The 21,261-nt window shown below is 38.6% G+C and overlaps 1 protein-coding gene across 1 annotated transcript; it reads right to left on the bottom strand.

Annotated features, from left to right (window-relative positions):
- Positions 1 to 9,082: 9,082 nt before the first annotated feature.
- On the bottom strand, positions 9,083 to 16,563 carry LOC136284213 (uncharacterized). The gene is made up of 2 exons (XM_066174063.1): positions 16,512 to 16,563; positions 9,083 to 14,089 (listed from the first exon to the last, which is right to left on the bottom strand). The coding sequence occupies exons 1-2, from the start codon at positions 16,561 to 16,563 to the stop codon at positions 9,174 to 9,176; spliced, it is 4,968 nt and encodes a 1,655-aa protein (XP_066030160.1). The 3' UTR covers positions 9,083 to 9,173.
- Between the last annotated feature and the right edge of the window lie 4,698 nt (positions 16,564 to 21,261).

The following is a 21,261-nucleotide window of genomic DNA, read 5'->3' on the forward strand; positions in this document are numbered from 1 at the left end:
TCGGGGGAAAGAATCATGAATCATTGCGGTTAAATTAGAAAGAATCTTGAATTTTTCTTGTTAAAAAGTACAAAATCGTGATTCACGAGGTAAGGTTGACAAATGAGTCATAAATATCGATAAGACTATTATGGTTGAAATTATTGAAAGTTTCGAGATACCGTGAGCTCGAGAAATCGTTGTTCTACTACAATTGTAACCACTACAATTGTAATTGTACAATATGGAATAATGGAAACTTTGCGATTTTGTATCGTCTTTAGATCAGTCAGTGGTTTCCTATCATCCCTGCAAGTTTTTCGACGAATATTTTGCATACAGTACATCCACCTATCTCTGAGTACTATTTTCTATTTGTGCTTATCGTAAAAAAGGGTTTGAAAAAAGAGGGAACCGAAACAGGAATCCTGTTTCATAAAACAATCAGAACACACAGGATCGGTATTGATTATAAGATTGCGACTATTCACTTTCTCCCTTCGTGCGATATTTCCACAGAGTAAAGAAAAAATTAACTATGACGGTCTGAAAAGATACTCTTCAAGACTTCACTAATGTTCCGGTGGAATTGCGAATTCTCCCAGACAACAATTGAAAAATAAATAAATAAAACGAGCCGGGCATGTGGGAAATAGGCCCAACATTTACTCACGGTATCTTTGAGAGCTTAAGTTGGTTGTAACTTTTTTAGCATCTCACGGCGCCGCCAAAAGAAGAGGGTATGGAAGACTTTTATTTGCTAACCGTTGTCACCTTGGATTTTACAACCTCAAACAAGAAACTTGCATATCTTTGTGGTCTTTTTGCCGAACTACTTTCTACTTACATAATTGCCACATGGAAACGAGGCCTTCTCATGGAATCGAGGCGAGTGGTCAGCTAATCCAGGATAGCACAGCAGTCAAACGTCTGCGCATATGCGAACATTCTAATTGTCAGAACCAGTAAGCCAAGGATTTTAAGAGGCGTAGCACTTGTTTGGTAAAGCTAAAAAAAGAATGGCAAATCAACAGTCATTATTAGTTACAAAGTCGAGCCATTAATCGAGAAGCGCAGCGTTTCGTCTCTTACACTGCCAGTCTTAGTCAACAGGTCCAACCTCATCGACTGACGAGGAAAGTGCCTGGCAGAACAGCAGACGAACAGTGAGTAAAACACTTTTGAGCATTCATTTATGATCACAATCATGGTGTTTAAGCAAATTTTTAAAGACATAACATATATTCACAAAGGGGAAAGATATATTTCAAAATTCGCTGGTTTACATCGCGATCGTTTAATGAATCAGTCCCGCTCTTGAGGTAGAAAATCTCTTTTTGGATACAAACAGAACTTTCTTGGAAATCATCTATACTCACCAGTCATAAAATAAGAAATGGTATCTTAGAAGTTCAATGCCTGAAAGGTCGTTACAATTCCCATATTAGAGTCAATAGTAAAATGCGTCACACCAGCTCCGGACAACGAATACACCAACGAATCCTCATCTTGGTCACTTGCGCTGGCGACGAAGACACTCGTGCCGATCGGTACTTCTTCGGAAACGTTCGTGGAGTATGGAGAACTCGGAAGTGTCGGGGCGTCGTTTCTGTCAAGCACAGTGATGGATACAAACTTGGAAATACTCGCTGTACCATCGGAAAACTCCACAGTCAAGTTATAAATATCTTGTGTCTCGTAATCTAAAGTGACTCCCGTCTTAATACGAATCATTCCCGTGTTGAGAATATCAAAATCAGAACTTCCCGACAAGCTAAACAAGATTCCATGTCCGTCTTCGTCGGAAGCGCCGGTTTTCAACACATTTGTTCCACCAGGTTCGTCCTCTGCAATTGTCGCCGAGTAAGAATTGCTGAGAGAGACTGGTACGTCATTCCGATTGGTCACCGTAACGGTTAAAAATGTTGACGTCACACTTCCGTTGCCATAACTGTTACCATCCGACGCCGTTACAGTGAGTGAATAGAGGTTGAGCGATTCGTAGTTCAAAGCGTTGTTGAGGGTGACAACTCCACTTGTAGGGTGGATGGTAAAGTCAGAGCTTTTGGCGCCAGATAAGGAAAATGTGATGGAATCTCCTGCAAAGTAAATAAAAATAAGCTGTCAGAGAAACTTTCGTAAACAGTCTGAAGGTCTGAATCAACTGATGTTAAATATGACAGAAAATGAGAGAAAGTCACAATGTGCCATGTTATCGAGTCGAAGATTTAGGGGCGAACTAATTTAGGGGGAAGGGGCGAACTTGTTAAAGTTGATGGAGCGAACTCGTCTTTAGGGGGGAGAAATGTTAGGGCAAAATTGCAATGAGGTGAAACCTTCATAAAGCAAATCAAGTGTACCTCCATGTTAACAACACCAGAACCCAACTCCAGAAGTAATTTCGAGACCCTGAACATTCTTTTAGCGAGCTACGCTGTGACTACTGTGGAAACAAGAATTTTTATCGTTAAACTTACCTAAGTCTGGGTCAGTAGCGGCTACAGTCACCACGCTGGCTGCAGCGTCATTCTCTGGAACGATAGAAGAATATGGCGCACCAACAGATGAGGGACTCACGTTAACATCCCCGACTGAGATGACAACTGCTGTCGTGTCAGTTAGAGAGCCCGAGTCTGTTGCTGTCAGGGTCAAGGAATAACTAGGTGTTGTCTCGAAATCAAGGCTTCCAGCCACCTCTATGATTCCATTGCTCAGCGCATTGAACAGCGACGAACCTTAGCAACGAAAGGAAAGATTAGTCCTCACTGTTGATCCTTTTAGCATTTAATCTATCAGATTTTTTTGCTTTTGTGTGATTGGTTTAACTTCTAATGTCACCACGTGTCTCAGCTGAAATTGGAAAACTCCACTTTTTATCGGAATAGACGATGCCCGCGGGAAAATATCTCAGCATATTCAAGTTAAATGAAGGCTACTGTTCATTTACAATAAACTTGCCACAAGGTATGCATCCGTATGGCAGTGGTAACCGAGAGGACAACTAGTCCCACAAGTTGAGCACCATAACTGTAGTTTTCGTTAGTGTTAATATTATTTCGTCGATATAACCAACTCCACTTTTTAACTCACCCGAGCCCGAGAGGTTATAGGTCAGCGTATCGCCACCATCAGGATCTACAGCAGTTATTGTAATGATATCAACTCCATGAGCGCTGTTCTCTGAAATTTCACTGCTGTACAAAGACAGCGTAAAGCTTGGAGCTTCGTTGACATCGTTTACCGTAATAGTTACACTTGCAATTGCTGTTCCATCTGTAAGAATAACAAAGGTAGACAAGACCTGAAAAGAACTGTCACTTGTGAACGAAGAGCGTCAGGTCATGATCAGAATTGATTTCTCGGACACATGTAAAAGCGGTTTTTCAAAATTGATCAGTAAGTTCTACAGTGATTTGACTGACCTTTGAACAATAAAACCATTTAGTGAAATCATGATGCAGTGAGTGTCAGTTGTGCTTTTGCACGTAATTAATAAAGTAATAAAGAAATAATTCACCTGCATGAGTTTGCAATCGTAGGTAAAGATTTCAAGTTCAATTTATGAAGGGAATGTTGCTTAAATGTCTAGGGTAGTTTTTACGCAGCGCATAATTTGACCGAGCGTGTCATTTTTCATGCAGGGTGTAATTATCAACGCGCGTTATTTTTACTGCGAACTAGTACCAGGCTTACTCTAGTTAGAGACACCGATTCACTCACGTTATCACACTGTTCTATAATTATCTGCGGACTCAGCCTGAACTGTTAGAGTGTATGAGTTCTGTGCCACAAAATTAACAGCTAATCCATTAGTGAGCACTTTTGTTCCATCTGCACTCAGTTTGAATGGTCCCACCGAACTTATAATCGAGTAAGTAACACTGCCTCCACCACTTTCAGACGCTGACAGAGTAATTCCGCTGACGGTGGTGTCTGTGGGCACGTTTTCGTCAACATTATCGCTATAGGAACCAAGACTGAACACAGGCGCGGCACTAAGACGAGGAAGAAACAAGAAACCTGTGTTGGAACACCAATTATGCTTTTTTGGTGCGACATATAACACAACTAACATGCATTGATGCGGGATAAGATTTCACTTGGCCCAATACGTATATAAAAATGTTGCGATCGTCATTCGCACTGCTATTTCATTAATACTTTTCTCAATTAAAGAGGGGCAACCAAATGTTTACGTTGGATCCTTACCTACAGGAAGTGTTTTATGGTTTAGACAACTGGTGGGCGTTCCTTGCACAACAACAAAAATTCCTAAAACGTGTCAGAGTCACTCTTCCTTGCAGCCAGGCTAATAAAAACAGGATGACATCAAGGAATCATACCCACTATAAATTGATTACCAGCTCATTCGTTTATCTATGAAAATTTACTTTAACAAGCTAGACACAACTGTCTCTAGTATTTCGCGAGCAGAAAATTCAGATTCGCCATCATGAGGAACTCTGCCTAATGATTGGCTTTCTGACAATCGTCGTTAATAACAATGAAACCTTCTGATCTAATTTCTATTAACAACCTGAATCAAACATTAGGGTCACGAGAGGAAAGAAAATGATCACCAACTAAATGAGCTCATGATTGTCGTATAAATTCTCCCTGTCTGCACCATAAGAAACGTATGGAGAATCGAATGGAGATTATGAATACTTGTGTCCGGGGAGTAGAGAGTTAATGGGCCATAGTTGTAAGAGTATAAAAGAACACTTTAACCAAGAAAATTGGCAAGAATTGCCAATGGCGATTACCTTTTCAAAAAGTTTAATGACATTTCCCGCGATGCACTAACTGCGCTTTAACTCTTAAGATCTGATTTTTATTTCTCCCTTCTTGCTGCTACACATTTCCTTGTAACTTCTACCTGTGATATCTTTGAGTATTCTCATTGCCTGTTTGCTAAATAATGTATCGATTTATAGGGAGAAGTAACACTTGAATCAAAAAGGCCTGTTTTATATACGTATGTGTAATGAATATCAACACAAATAAATTTGCAAAACTTGTCAACTTTGGAAAACCAGACAGTTCATGCCCACTAAGTTTGAGGCAAAAAAAGATGCTTATCGAGAAGATTAATTCTATTTTTGCTTGGATCTCCGTGTTTCTAATAGTTTTCATGCTGGCATCCTATGTTGCTACAAATGTAATCGACGCCTAGTAATGCAGAAAGTGATTGAAAAATTTGGATGTTTGACAGAGCGTACGACTTCTCTCCAATCGAGATCATTTGGATTTTTTATAGAAATAACGAGAATTTATGCAATAAACATTCGCCTTTCGCTCTGACGAAGGGCTAACGCTCGAAACGTCAGCTTCAGAAACTCATGGTGGACAATTTACGTTATCAACTCAGTTGATGAAACCAAATTATGTTGTGATAACCCCACCGATACAGAACCACACTCTCTATAGAAAATTCCATTTATTCTCTCGAACTGAATCAGCCTGCCTAAGTTTTCCATGGATATCATTCATATAATTAACTTCAAAATAGCATCTACAAAACTTACCTTCGGATATCGGTACCCAAGCGAGAATCACGCAGAGTCTTAATGTCTCATAAAACATCTCATTCCGTAATTGAGCGGGAACTCATGGTTTTTGATCAGTTCCAAGTTTGCTGAAAATTAGAACAAGTTTTTTTAGAATATTGTGCGCCAGCAGAAAAGCTCGAACACACTACGGCATCTCTTAAGTTGTAAAATTCTTTATAACCATCGAGATGGCAACACATTACTTGAGATTGCAATCACAATATCGTGACGTTGATGAGCAATCAACCAGAAATCATGACACCTTTTAAATTGATATTGTTTCCAGCACAAAAGGGAGCATTTGTTTATACATAAACTACGTTTTAAGTAGCTATTGTTTTACCAGCTCGAGCAAAAACTTCTGTTAGTATATTGTTATGGAAACGGAATACGAGATGAGTTCGAGACCCATCTACACGGGAAAAAAACTCGAAGAACATTTGAGGAATAGTAGTCTATGAGACCTTGATATCTATTATTTTTGTTTTTCTTTTAGTTACTAGAACAAACAGGGCTCAATTACAGACCTTCTCAATGTAAGTTCAGATGAAATATAAAATCCAATCTTTAATATTCGCTACATGTGAGCTTTTAAATGCACCAAAGATTTACAGGTAGCTCTAAAATAACCAATCTTTTTAGATTAAAGACGAGCAAAACATCAGAGTGTTCCATACTATTCAATTGTTCACTCCTAAACGAATTCTGCAATGCTGGACTCAAAATGCAAAATAGAGGTGAAGCAATAAGTGGTTGTGGTACTTTATAATTTATCATCATCATGTAATTAAGTAAGTAAGTAAAGACTTTATTTTATGAGGGTTAGCATGAAATAGCCGGAGCTAATAAACTTGTGGCCCTATAATGGTGAATTTTACAGAGACTATGAAAAAGGAAATAAATGTAATAAATTCATTAGGTTTAGATCTTCCTCACACTGCTTTATCAAACCTGTAGGTCTTTTGATCACCTGTCTAACCTCAAGATTCTTGCAAGTCAACAGGGTCACAAATTACAACTCAGTATGAAATATTTCAAATTTACTTTTATTGAAATATTTCCTTGCTCTTTAAATTTTAGAGTAACAAAAAAATCCTGGGTTTTCAGAGGTGAAATTTGGACACCTCACATGGAGAATTTATGGACCCACCCCTTGTTTGATATCAGATCCTTGACCCTTTAACTCCCAGATCCAATTTTTAATTCTCCTTACTGTTAATCATACAATTCTTATAATGTTAGTTCAGAGAATTTAGTATTGCATCAACTAATTATCCCGAAATTGATATTTTACTTTATTCTCATCACTTATCTGGTTGGTATTGTATTGATATTGTAAGGAGAAATTCTGCCTTGGTCACTCATGGGAGTTTAAGGGTTAAGGTGCAGTTTTATCAAAATATATAGCCACTTTTTCTTCCTCTCTTTTTTCCTTATTGTTATTAAAAAAGGTAATAAATTAACTACATCAGATAACTCCTTTCCTTAGAGGGTGAATCATTCCTGGGAAAAACATCAAATAATCGCATCATGGAAATAAATAATCTGACTTAATTATGAATTTTTTAACTTTTTCACCCCCAGGAGAGATTAAGAAATAATTTTTCCAAGAAATCTCAATATACTATCATCTTCAAACAATGGAAAAAATAAACCAGTAATCAGCAAGGGAATATTCTTTAATTCTAAAACAAATTCTCAGAGCTTAGATTAAAGAAATGCAAGAGAGACAGTAAGGGCAATTGATACTGAAATCTTGGGAGTGATAGGGTTAAATGGCCTCATAATATTAGCCTAGTGACCATACTAGATTCAGCATAGCAAGAGAAATTTTGGCTTCTAGCTGTTCATATGGAACGTTTGAGTCTGGTTGCCAAGCATTAGGGTTTAAGCCCAGGACCCAGTTGTTTCAAGGCTGATTAGCAATTACCCAAGGTTAAATTTTAATCCTTTTTGGCAGGATAATTTTCTGGATCCTTTTTAAGCATCCAGTAATCCTATTCTAGACAAAAATAATTTGATTGTATTTTCTTTAATTTAAAGCTTTCAGAAATCTGAAATCAGATTTCACACTAATCCTGGGTTATCTTAACCCAGCTTTGACAACCCAGCCCTGGTCCTATTCGCATGGGAAATTTGAGCTTGAGGGTCATGGAATGAAAGAAAGATGATCATTCAAGTTTATATTATATTACTAATTGATCCCATACCAAATTCTCCAAACTAACATAATGAGAATCGTTTGGCAGACAATAAGGAGAATTAACAATGAGATCTTGGGAGTTACGGGGTTAAGTCTTAGGATAATTTATATCCCGGTTTCCTAGTTCAAAAGCCTTTTTTGGCAGGATAATTTTCTGGATCCTTTTTTAAAGTATCTAGTAATCATATTCTAGACAAAAATAATTTGATTGAATTTTCTTTTAAAGCTTAAAAATCTGAAATCAGATTTTGCACTAATCCTGGGTTATCTCAACCCAGCTTTAACAACCAAACCCTGATCCTAATCACGTGGGAAGTTTAAGCTTGAGGTTCATGAAATGAAAGAAAGATGATATCAATATCAGTATCTAGGCAACTGCCCACCTACCCCTCCCCTAATCCAACATTAACCCAAACTTGTTATCAATTGACTGTTGTTGAGTTAGGGGAGGGGTAGGTGGGCAGTTGCCCAGATACTGATCTTGATCCAAAAGATGATCATTCGAGTTTCAATGTGGTAGCCGAGGTTATGGACGTTTAACCCTTTAATTCCTGAGAATGACTAAGACAGAATTTCTCCTCATTATATCTAGACAATATTACACACACAAGTGATGAGAATAAAGAAAAATGTCAGTTATGGGATTATATTGCTAATTCATCCCATACCAAATTCTCCAAAGAAACATAATGAGAATCGTTTGGCAGACAGTCAGAAGAATTACTAATGAGATCTTGGGAGTTAAGGGGTTAAGTCTTAGGTTAATTGATATCCCGGTTTCCTAGTTCGCAGTAGCTGCATTTTCAGTTTAATATAGCGTGCAGAGCAGGCGTAATTTTGGCGAGCGAGTGCTCAGTATTTTCTCAACGAAATTTGTGGCCGCCATCTTCGATTTAATTGGCAGCGGAAGCCACCATATTTTGAAGCTATCTGTACACAGATTTTCGTATCGAGAGTTCCATATTCTAGTTTTTCCCAAAAAAATTGAAAATTTTTGGGGTTAGTCGGCCAGATCCTGGATGTTATGGGCGTCAGGATTTTAGACTCGTATATGTATATCTTTACAATACAATTTTTGTGTCAAAATTCACACAGATCTATCGAACTTCCATAGTGCTATAAGACTTCGAGCAAAACTGCACTACGAGCGTATTAATTGTTGTAATCCTTGAAACCCTTTTTATCGACGTTGCGGTTGTGCTCTCCCTCCTCTGTAGCTATACCTTGACTCCCCTTCTCGATTAATTATCCCACTGCTCTCTTTTATGGATCAGAAATTTAAAGGAACAATTTAAATCAAACCACAAACGTGGGATCAGTTCATCTCCTTTATTCTGGATAACTGATAATAACTTAAGTTTGCACCTTTGGTTTTTGAACTGAAAACCATAACGAAAACTACCTTTCGCTCACATTTTCATAATTCAGCTTGTTGTTGATCACTTGGAGGCTTCCGTGGGTTTGGTATTAACAGTGCCAAGGATAACCATGTCGCCTGGAATGTAGACCTCCGTCAAGACAAACACTTTCTGGCTTGGGAAGAGAACCTGAGTGAGCGCAAATGCAGATATGCTTCGAAAGTTGAACTGCAGACCTGACAAGTAGTTGCCCACATTGCTGGTGATCGTGTTCCTCGCAGTTGTGTAGGTTTGGGCCCGGAAAAAATCAGTCCAATGATATACGCTACTTGCGGATCCAGATGTGGACTCTTCTGTATACGATATCGTCAATTCCTTGTCAATGGAGGCCTTGAAGGTTCTCACGTAATTGGTGCTGAAGGTAACTGACTTATAATTAGTCACGTCATAACAGCTTGACAATCGCCCGGGACAATGATAAGTGACGTATGGGATGGATAACTGCAAGTTGTTGTTGATCCAGTGCACTTGAAGTTTCTGCCCATTGCTTAAAGGTTTAACTGTGAGGGTGTTTCCTGGCATAACGAAGGTATAAGGGTATGTCCCTTTATATCGATCAAATTTAAGAGTCATATAAATACTGTGTGATGCACCATCGTCTCCCTTTACGTATACGGCTTGCTGATTTGGTGATATCGATTGACCTGGAAGAACTTCTGTGTGGGCACCAAACTTGAATTTCTTTTTGATGTCTTCTCTTATGATATCGTCAAAGATCACCCTATTACTGATGAACAAGGCAACTTCAAATGTATTGGGAATAATTTTCTGGTCAATTGAAAGCGGGTCGTTAAAGTCCTTTTTCGTTTGATCTGTTACAATCGATTTTGCCGAACGTGTTTTAAAAAAGATATACAATGTCCCGTAGCCGGAAATGGCAGTTTCGAATCCACCCGTGGCAAGGTAGAACTTGTCTGGCACAAGACTGGCTGGTGTGAGCTTATCTTCGTAAGTTATTCGAGCCAATTCGTAATTCTCTGATTTTAACTTGGTGTTAAAGTATACCTCTATTTGTGTTCTGATGTTTGCTTGCAGGGTGTCAGTCAAAGGTAACTGTATGACATCGAAAACACCGTTACTTAGATCAAGTACTACTTTGCCTTTTGTGAGCGATCCCTCCAGTTTAAGTAAGTTCATGGTGCCAGTTATCTCAGTTTTGTCTGTAACTGCTGCAGTTTCATTGTAATTATACTTGTCTTTACTTCTCTTAATGAACTCCCAGTACTCCACAGTCGCCTTTTTGATTTTGATTTTCAGAGTTGCCCTGTTTTGGTTGTTTCTAATAAACTGAATAACGGGTGGACCGACATCCATCATGATTCTAGTTTCGAGTTTGGATCCTCTGGTATCTTGGACTAAAGATCTTTCGGTTGCTATATTCTTAACGAATCCAGCGTTGGTTTTACTGTCGTACTGATTCTTCCAAAGTTGATTTACGCGCTCGGCGCTTACTGCCATAATGGCATCCCATTCACGCACTAATGAGCGACCGCTCAAATCTTGAAAAAGCTTTTCTTTGCTTCCTAACACGTCGTCGGAGAGGTGACGCTCGAACTGTTGATCGTTGTTGGTGGATTTTGGGGGGTGGAAGATGACATTCACGAAGAATTTGATCCTGAGAGTAGTAAGCGCTGTCGAGAACTGGATTCCTTGGTTGGTGGTAACTTTTGGAAAACGGAAGATCCAAGTGTCAAAAGGAGTCATTTTTATAAACTTGTTAGCGAAGTCTGGAGATGGGTTGACTTCCACGACTGGGTTTCCCGTTTTAATGTTATAGACAAAGCGATATTCAGTGGGTGTGCTTGTAAAGGACTTGGGATTACGATCAAGGTCTCTGTCTTCGAATGAGTCACCCAAAGCAGTGGCTTGAACATATGCAGTGTCATCTTTAGACTGTGCAATATTGTCTGCTTTTACTTCGATTTTCACAACACGGACTCGCACATACTCATGGAAAGGAAGAGAGGTCAGTGGAATTCTAATTGCGTATCCTTCTTCAGATAGCAAAGCTTTGACGGGCACATTAGAAACTGGGAATCTTATGGGCTCTTTTAGGTTCACAGGGCTTGTGGGAAAATTTTCCAGTGCTAGAATAGACGATTGCACCTGACGAATGGCCGCTGCCTGAATGGCCATGGTGTCGTAGCTTGTTACCAGCGTTGGGTTTTGAAGATAGTGGTACTGCAAAGCGGCATCCATGGTGACAAACGTTTGGATGAGCTGTGAACGTACTTGATTCTCCTTCATTTTGATAATGTTACCGATTTCGAAGAGATCAGTAGTTTTAGCATCGTTATCCGAGAGGTCTGTTTGTGTCAATGTTGTCTTGAGTTTTCTTAAACGAGTGCTCTGTCTCTTGGCAAGATCTCGCTGCATTTCAATCTGTATTTGTTTGTATTTTCTTTCGGCTACGTTCGCAGCAATGTTTACGTATCTCTTGCCTCTCGATGATAAACGTTTTGCCTCACGCTGAAAATCCAACGCCTCCGCAGCCACCTTTTCCGGTAAAAATCCCGACGTACTTGTATACGACACGACATCATTTTCAAAATCTTCCCAATCCTGCATTGATGGGAAACTATCTTTACTGATAGATGAACTTGGAATGTTACCTAAGGCTCGGTTGACCGTACCAATATCATTCCTCATATTTCTGCCGAGTGCATAAAGCTTATTAACCTGCTCGATAATTTGGACAACAATCTTTAGCTTTTCCGCAATTCGTATAATACCTGTCAGTTTCTTATCGATATTTGCCAGGCCGACGCCCCCGGTAAAGAGCGACCCGATGACTTCAGCAACAGTGAAAATGGCTGAGATTATTTGCTCTGTTAGGTACTGTTGGACTGCTGCAGCCAACGCTTTTCCTTTCTTTTCGACCTTGTCTTGTATTTTTATTATCTCCTGAAGTAGCGATTGTGCTTCAGCCTCTTTACGGTTGATTTGATCCTTCTCCAAGTCATGGAGAGCTTGCTGAGTTTTAGCAACATCATCTTGGTACTTGGCATTCACTTCAGCTTGTGCGACCAAGAAAGTACCAGAGCTTTTGACATTTTTGTTGAGTTCTTGCAAAGAAGTGGTTATTTTCTCCAGCTGTTTGCGACGTTGTATTTCGGTGGAGACTGTTTTGTAGGTGGTTTCGTAGTTGGCAACGGCTGTCAGTAGTTTATTGTAGAGCGGTTTGTATTGAAGGAAGGTTAATCTGGGAACAATGAGTCTTGACTTGGCGTATTCTGTCAGCTGGGTCTTACTTAAGAGTAATGCACGACCAAGGACCATCTCAAGGTCGGGGGATAAGGGTGAAGAATTCGTAAGGGTCTCTGTAATCCAATTCAAACTTTCGCCAGCTGTTTTCCCCGCACTGTTAACTAAACTGGGTGAGGAACGGACAGCCAAAATGCTTTGTACGCTAGTCGCAGCTAGCTCTAAGCTGTTCACAAAGCTTTGGTAGACCCACCTTGCTTCATGAGATTTTCCATCACTGTCGTACAGTTCCGCTGCAGTTTTCTTATCGGGGTAGAGCAGTTTCTTGGTATTGTCGACTTTGACTGTAAATTGGTTGGATTGGTCTTTCACAGTCTTGTATACGTAGTCGTTTGCGTAAGTGTTATGTGTGCCGGTCTTGGTTTGGGTGAGCTTCAATATTCCACGAAAGGTTTTGGCAAATATTTTAACGACAGGCTCAGAATTTTCATGGGATCCAACAATTATTTCTGGGACCTTGTTACCAGAGGATAAAGCCAAGAACTCTCGGCACACAAGATAAATCTGTTTTGAGCCGGGAAGCATCAGCTTGGCAGTTGCGCTGATTTGTAAGACATCTGCAAAGATGAATAAATGTGTGACGAACTTAGGGTCTGAAATGACTAAATCGTCCAGCTTAAAGCTCATTTGGCTTATGGTGACGTAGTTAGTAGCGGTGGATGTGACAAGATCCGGGTTGAAACTTCCATAAAAACCAGCAACATTAGGGTCTATGAGCAAAGGAAAGTTAGGGTGACTGGCTGCCCCAAATTTCTGGAAAATTGTCGCAGATAGTACATCGTTCCACTTCGACTTAGAAGGTGATTCTGCCGTGAAGAGTGTGTTGATAATCCCTTTGAAGGAAAGGCCCATTGGGATTAATGTCTTGAGGTTGTCAGTGTCCTGGTAAGCTTGTGTTACTAAAAACATAAAGATGCTCTCCTTCACTTTGTAGACATCGTCCTTCAGTTTCGGTAGGATATTCTTCAAAGCCATATCACCGCTCGCCGCCAAAATCTTTCCTGCTTCAAGAGTATACCCCTGTTCGCCATCTCTTGGCTGGGTAAACGGGCGGAAAGAGTAACCTCTGGGACCGAAGCTGAATGAAGTATCTTCGAAGGGAAAGAATTTACGGACTTTCTCGGAACCGATTTCTTGGTCGTACACAAATACTTGGTAAATAAAGTCTCCCATCTCATAACCGGAAACGTAATGTGTACCGTATTTTGAAAAAAGAGCTGTTATCTCGTCACTTGTCGCATCTGAGGAAACGGAGGTTGGCTCAAGATTTGAAAATTCTGAATTGGTGACGATGGTTGTGCTTATTCTTTTCCAATAACGTGCCAGAACGTAATATTTCCCCACCATGTTGCTAGGAGTTATCCCAAGGAGTTGGGCATAGGAATCCATGTTAGTTGACCTCGGTTGATAGGTAAATGCTGCCGCGTCACGGATCTCGTCCTCAAAACGCCAAATGGCGAAGAATTGTTTGATCAAATCCTTTTCATCTGGATGGTAGGTCACCTGGATAAAGTCACCGAAATATGTGATGTCACTCTTGGTGGTTTGATGCTGTACGTTTTTTAACAACGTGGACTTTGTCACTGAGTAAAACAGTGGACTAATATTATCATCACTCGGTAAGACTGCCTTCAAACCATCAAGAATGCTGAATGGTTTGCCAAGCTTGTTGGCTGAAATAGAATCAAAGGAAGTCAGAAAATTAGTTATAGTGGATTGAAATTTACCTTGCGAAAAAAACGAAAAAAAAACATTTTAATATCTTTTTAATATCTTTTTTCCAGCTATTGTAGTATCTTCATTGGGTTGCATTCTGTTTCCTCGTAAAGGAAAAAAATTTGTAAAATGCATACTTCTTCATCATTATCATCATTATTATCTTTCTTTGCCTTATTTACACAATACAAAAATTTATTTACAGCGTTTATAGGCGAGGAGACCCAGGAAGCCACCGGGCTTATGGGAGAGCCACCTCACTTACAACAATAAATAAAGGAAAGAAAAAGTGCTGCGAATGTGCGGCTAGGCTAATTCAGTGATTATTTAAATAAAAACTCTTGCATTTTCGTCTTAAAGCCAAACAGGTTTGACGAACAAGTGACTGAAACAGGAAGAGAGTTCCAAATTTTAGGACCTTGGAGAATTGTAAATTACTTGAGATTTGTACGGCACAAATGGGTTCGATAATTACTGGTTGTTCTGGTGTCATAGTAGTGATTTTGGCTATTCGTCACAAAAAGATTGAGAAGCAATGGGGGCAATAAGTTATTTTTATAATAAAATATGAATTTGGCGATTTCAAACGTATTGAAATCAAGTTAATTCAAGTTGTAGAAAAGAAAAGGAAATTGGAATAAATCTCGAAGAGGAAACAAGAATTGGACCTTATCATAACGATAATAAAAATAATATTAATAATGATGATAATAATGACAATAACAACAATAATAATAATAATAATGAAATCCAAATTTTAAGAGGAGACCTCCATCACTCGAAGTGGTTGGCATCACTTTAAGTGGTTTTTATGGGGGTCTTCTGAAGAATAAATAAACTAAAAATATCTAAAAATAAAGATCAGTTAAATCAAATCAGCAAAAATTTATTTCAAAAGTGCTAATTAAAGCGTGTTGGGGCCACCTACGCTTGGCAAAATAAATACGACACAACAACTTCTATGTGTCCAGATTCCTTGTATTCATGTACAGGATAATCACAACGAATGGCAATTGAGGATCTATTTGGCGAAGATTCGAAGTTATTGCTTCTTACCCAGCCTAAAATTCTTCGCTTAAACTAACTCGGCAAAAACAGCAAAAAGAAAAAGAAAACTGCAAGTAACGCTCAAGCAATGCACATGGCGTGGGAAACTGCGCCCTAGGTATAGTGTCAGCGGCGCTATAATTTGTACTTAAATGCAACGAATCATACAAAGCATATTTAATTGCTATGTAAACTTGAGGACGCCATAACTCTTTAACTCGTCTAAACTAAACGAAGACAAAACACTTAAAAACGTTTTTAAGTTCCTATTAAAAATTGAGCAAGGTAGAGTGGTTTATTTCAATTCGTTTGGCAAGGAAGCCCTGTTGATTGAAGCTCTAAAATATGTATTCCGAGCACACGAAGTACATGAATTACTCCTCACTTTCCCGCTCTCGCACACACTTTAGGTTCCCGGATATATATGCGAACTACCGCTGTCCTAATACACTACACCGACGACCATCCAATCAGTACTTCGAATGTTCTAACACTGTGCTATTGGCGCTCGTGGTGGGCTAGGCCGTTTATTTACGTCGATGGTCGCAAACTTCTTTCATACTGTTAGGATGGAATTTTCGTTAGGTGTGATGCTTATGCGCAGTGATGATGTAAATGAAGAACAGCATTTTATAACGCAACTTTACATAACACGCTTCATGTGAGTGGTCGACTAATTTATTGTTTAAGTCTACACACCACTGTAAATCCTATACTGGTATGAAATCCCGCAATAAAAATGAGTACAAATTAAAAATTAAACGATTTGGGGAAACAATTATTCAGTTACCAAGAAGATTGATAAGATTGCAAGTATGTGGTTGAACTAAAAGGTTGTAAACTTTAAATTAAACACGCAGCAAAAGTAAAAAACCACAATTTCTCAAGACCTCTGTCACAGAAACAAAAGTTCCTATTTTCTTCGTTTCAAGGAATCGATAACAATGAATTTATAGGCATTTCGTTCAAGAATTTTCCTGAAAGTCTTATGAAATCCATAAATTCACTCATTGTCGTTCTTCTCTGTTGTTCATTCTCTCTCGAGCGCTTTGATTGGTTTTTACGTCCCTCTTTTGATTGTGTTTGCTAAAAATCAGCGACTTGATCACAAAGTAGACGATGAATTAATTATTCTCTCGGGTAAAACGCGTTTACAGTTATGCTTTAGGGGTAATGAAACACATTTTCTCGGCTTCTTTAACATGGTAAACCCATCTGGATCGTCAGTGTTGCGAGAGCACTCGAAGAGCTTGCAGAGCGTGACTGTGTTTTCTCGACATCCCGCGTGTTCTTGATTGTGCAATAATAGTATTGTTGCTTAAGAGTTCTCACCTTGAATTCCCTGTAGCACAGCAAGAAAAACGAAAGTGACGGCTACAGCCATGTTTCGTAAACACCCTCCGACAGTAAAGCGTCTGCAACTCAAAAAGTAAATGCAAAATTTCAAAATACGACATTTAAACAACGTGCGATTAACCTGAAAAAAATTAAGAAAAGAAACGAAGTTGCGCTAAATCTAATGATGATTAGCAAATATCGCAGTTATGTCAGGGTGAAATGATGAGAAGACACAATAATCCTTTTACATCTACAAAGGTTTTATACGACATCAAAATCTATTAATTATTAAAATCTATTGTAAGGAAAAGTTGGAACTACTCGCGCAAATGGTCGACGCCTTTTTCGATTTTTCAATCCAGTTTCCTCTTTGAAGAGCTAAGGCGATAAGTTGTGACTTGAAAAATTGCCAATCACTTCCTTGGCAACATTTTTTATTCTCTTCCCACTCCGCGCGTTTCCGATGCTGTTCATTTGAAAGCAACCTCTGAGGCCTATTTCTCTCTTCTGCTTCTCTTAACTCTTTACTTCCTAACATCAGTATGCATATTCCCCATACTATTTTTTCTACATTTCCATAAGTGCTGACAAGGAGAATTTGTTCAACAATCAACAGCTCTTTAAGTTTGTGATCATTTCCTTTATTCTCGTTACCATAATGTTTAATCCTGGCGTGATTTTGTAAGGAGAAATTAGATGCTGGTCACTCTTAGGGGTCATAGGGTAAATAAGTTCCGAGACTTTTTTTGGGATGTACACTTCCTAACGAGGGAATTACTTTTAAGGGAATTTTTGCGAGTATCAGATGCTAAAACCCCTCAAGCACTTTCCCACCCGAGCACAGATTCGGCTTTATCTATCATCATTTGTAGTTAAGACTTGAAGCTATTGTATTGTACGTGTTTTTTAGTTACTTACCTGTTGTTAGGGGATCTCTTTGTTACCGGCCACTCGTTAGCAAATGAAACTTGAAAAATCTCTTACTTGGTAAACCGTTCTTGGGCTGTTTTCGCTGAGTCTTCTGTAAAATAAAACAAATGTCACGAAAAGTAATATTGTGAAGTTATTCTACGAATATGAAGTTATGTTTTAACGTTACCCTTGCTGCTCTCGCTTTAAGAGTCAAGGCACTGTGAAGAGGAGACCTCGCCTTAGAGTTCATAAAATTTGTGTGCGTGGGTTTTTTTAAGATTACATCACCATTTTTCACGGATCTCTGATTAGGGCGCCTTGGATAATGACCGACCAGTTGCAAGAATCGTGACAATAGTACAGTATAAATAATTGATCTTCCTTCGACTTGTTGAAATTTCAATTGTTTTGTTGTAGGGTTGATGTTTACGTCTGGAAGATATTTTGTTGTGAAAATTAATCGATCCTATCAGATTTCCTTAGCACAGACTTGGTGCTTGCATTTTCAGTTGTTTTCTATATTTTATACCTTTTGAAAATTTTCCTATTTTTCCTTTTTCTTTCATTTACTTTGTAACAGGTTGAACCATTAAAATTTAACCAGACAAATTGTTTGGGCTTTTGTTGTTTCATAGTAAAGTGAAAAAAAACTTTCGAATCACTGAAAGCGCGACAAGAGAAGTAGAAAAAAAAGCAAAAAAAAAAACCAAGAACAAGAACTCCCACAGTGTGAACAAGAGCAAGCGTTTTTAAACACACAAAGTACGCTTGAAAGGCGTCGCTGTATTTATATTTACAGTCTCACATCGTCGTTGCTTCAATGAACAAGACTTTTTAGACTTAGGGTCTCTAGACAGATTTCAGTATCATGATACACTTCATAATTCCTTTTGAGTTGTTTATGGCCTCTCTTAAAGGCTTTCCTCGAAGTTTCTAATCATTGTTTCGTTTTAAACAAATCATAATGAGATATTTGTATCATGGCCTGAACAAGATAATTAAGGCAAAGAAAAAAATTGGTTATCAACTGTTCCTCGTAATTTAAATTTTATTTGACATATGTCCGAACATTTGATTTTTTATCTTCATTCCAATATAAAATTCATCGACCTTCTTCCAGAATAGTTTCTCTTTTTCGTGACCACCGCCTGGCTTGTGGAAAACATTTGATTGACAAGATCTCAAGGAAACTAATTTAAAGCAGGTACAATTGAGTTTCACCGGAGCCACAAGAAAAAAATCCATCGGGTATTCAACAGGTTTCAGACATTGGGAAGAACATGGTATGGCAGATTCACGTCGCGTTTCGCACGATGTTGCGGCTATTTTGGGCAAAAGGAAATTGGTTTCAATCAGATTTACAGATCTACAGTTCTGAGCGAGGGAAGCCAGTTTTTCGGGGGAGGAAGCGGAATCATGAATCATGAATCAGAGCAGTTAAATTAGAAGGAATTTTGAATTTTTCTTGTTAAAAACTAAAGAGTCGTGATTCACGAGATAAAGTTGACAAATGAATTATAAATATCGATGAGACTGTTATGGTTGAAATTATTGAAAGTTTCGAGATACCGTGGGCTCGAGAAATCGGTGTTCTACTTCAATTTTAACCACTACAATTGCAATTGTACAATATGGAATGATCGAAACTTTGCGATTTTGTATCGTCTTTAGACCATTCAATGGTTTCCTGTCACTCACCCCTGAAAATATGTCGACGAATATTTTGCACACAGTACATCCACCAGTCTCTGAGTACTATTTACTATTTGAGCTTATCGTAAAAAAAAAAAGGTTTGAAAAAAAAGAGGGAACCGAAATAGGAATTCTGTTTCATGTACCATTACAACAGACAGGATTGGTATTGATTATGAGCTTCCGCTTTTTCACTTTCCCCCTTCGTTTGACATAATATTTCCACAGAATAAATAAAAAATGAACTATGATGGTCTGAAAAGATACTCTTGAAAAGATACTCTTGAAAAGATACTCTTGAAAAGAGACCCATAAAAGGTCTTCACTAATGTTCTGTTGGAATTGCGAACTCTTCCAGATAACAATTTAAAAAAAAAAAATGAGCCAGGCTTATGGGAAATAGGCCCAACAATTAAGTACTGTATCTTTCAAAGCTTTAGTTGGCTGTAACTTTTTTGACATCTCACCGCGCCAAAAGAAGAGGGTATTGGAGACTTTATTTGCTCACGGTAGTCACGTTGGATTTTACAACCTCGAACGAGTTTGATGGTTTCATGATTAGTTTGCGAACAATTGTCAATCAAATTGCAATATCGAGCACGTAGAGAAAGAAACTTGAATAACTGTCTTGAAACTAGAATAATCTCATATTTGTCTTGTCCTCAGTGACAAATAATGAAATCAGAGTACTTATCGCTCGTATTTCCTGAAGTTTGGTTTTATCAACTGAGCTTTTAACGTAAATTAGCTGCCATAGCGAGTTTCTGAAGCTGACGTCTCGTATTCTATTATTCGCTCTTACGAAGTGTTAACGCTCCAAATACGGGGTAAGTAGTATTATCAACTGAGTTGATAACGTAAATTGGCCATCGTTAACTGTTGCAAAGCTGTCGTTTCTTTTGCTCCGATGAAGGGCTAACACACGAAACGTCAGCTCTGAAACTCTTTACGATAGCCAATTTACATTATCAACTCAGTTAAAAAAAAACTAAATTAACCTGCTATGCTCTTCCACCGACGCAGTAAGTTACGCCCTTCATTCAGTCATCTTGCAAGACCTCCACCAGTATAGTACCACTTACCCCCTTCAATCACTTGCCTGTAAATTCCCGTCTGGCACCCGGCTCTTTGTTTTTTTCTAATCAACCTACATTTTCACAATCGGATGATGTGGAAACGCTAGATTATCATCAGTAAAAGCTAGACGAAAAACAATTTTAGAGAGAGAGGCGTGAAAGAGAGGCGTGAGTTACAGAGCTTGCGATTTCAACCAAATTCAAGTAACCATGACGGAATCTCAAAGACTTCAAGATCTTTTTTTTTAATAAGTGAGTTTGCAGTGCCAAACGTTGACAAAATTGAGACAAAGAATCGATCATAAAATTTTCTTTTAGCAAACTGGTAGTAATCATGGATTGGAAAAGTTCGTTCGGTCTCTGGTAAAATGATATTCAGTAATTGTATTACATTGCCCAGAAATATTCAGGGAAATTTAACTTGTGGGGTACTTTCAGGTAATGTCAAAGCCGAACACAGCAATAAGGTTCGATAAAACAGGTAAGTTTCTTAAGAAACTGTGGTGCTGCGTCGGTGGGAGAGTTTAATAGGGTAAATTGGTATTATCAAGTCAGCTATTGATAATAAAATTACCAAGTAAGCTTCGATAATTTAACATCTGGGTAATGGACTTGATTTGATGGTGATGGCCAAAACGAATGGTAGATCAAAATTAACAGACGGTTATATTGTATCTTACAGAAGTTCACTAGTTTCAATTCAACAAGAAACTTGCATAACTTTGTAGTCTTTTTGAAAGAATTATTTTCTATTTAAGGGATTGTCCACGTAAATTAGCTGCCATAGCGAGTTTCTGAAGCTGACGTCTCGTATTCTATTATTCGCTCTTACGAAGTGTTAACGCTCCAAATACGGGGTAAGTAGTATTATCAACTGAGTTGATAACGTAAATTGGCCATCGTTAACTGTTGCAAAGCTGTCGTTTCTTTTGCTCCGATGAAGGGCTAACACACGAAACGTCAGCTCTGAAACTCTTTACGATAGCCAATTTACATTATCAACTCAGTTAAAAAAAAACTAAATTAACCTGCTATGCTCTTCCACCGACGCAGTAAGTTACGCC

The sequence above is a fragment of the Pocillopora verrucosa genome, chromosome 11, assembly GCF_036669915.1.
Source record: "Pocillopora verrucosa isolate sample1 chromosome 11, ASM3666991v2, whole genome shotgun sequence".
NCBI classification, from domain to species: domain Eukaryota; kingdom Metazoa; phylum Cnidaria; class Anthozoa; order Scleractinia; family Pocilloporidae; genus Pocillopora; species Pocillopora verrucosa.

What these genes read in the sequence shown, in the direction of transcription:
- LOC136284213 (XM_066174063.1), bottom strand. Translation starts at nt 16,563, where the DNA reads ATGGCTGTAGCCGTCACTTTCGTTTTTCTTGCTGTGCTACAGGGAATT. An exon ending in TGTGCTACAGGGAATTCAAG is followed by an intron (nt 14,090 to 16,511) that starts GTGAGAACTCTT and finishes ATTCTATTTCAG; the next exon opens with CCAACAAGCTTGGCAAACCA.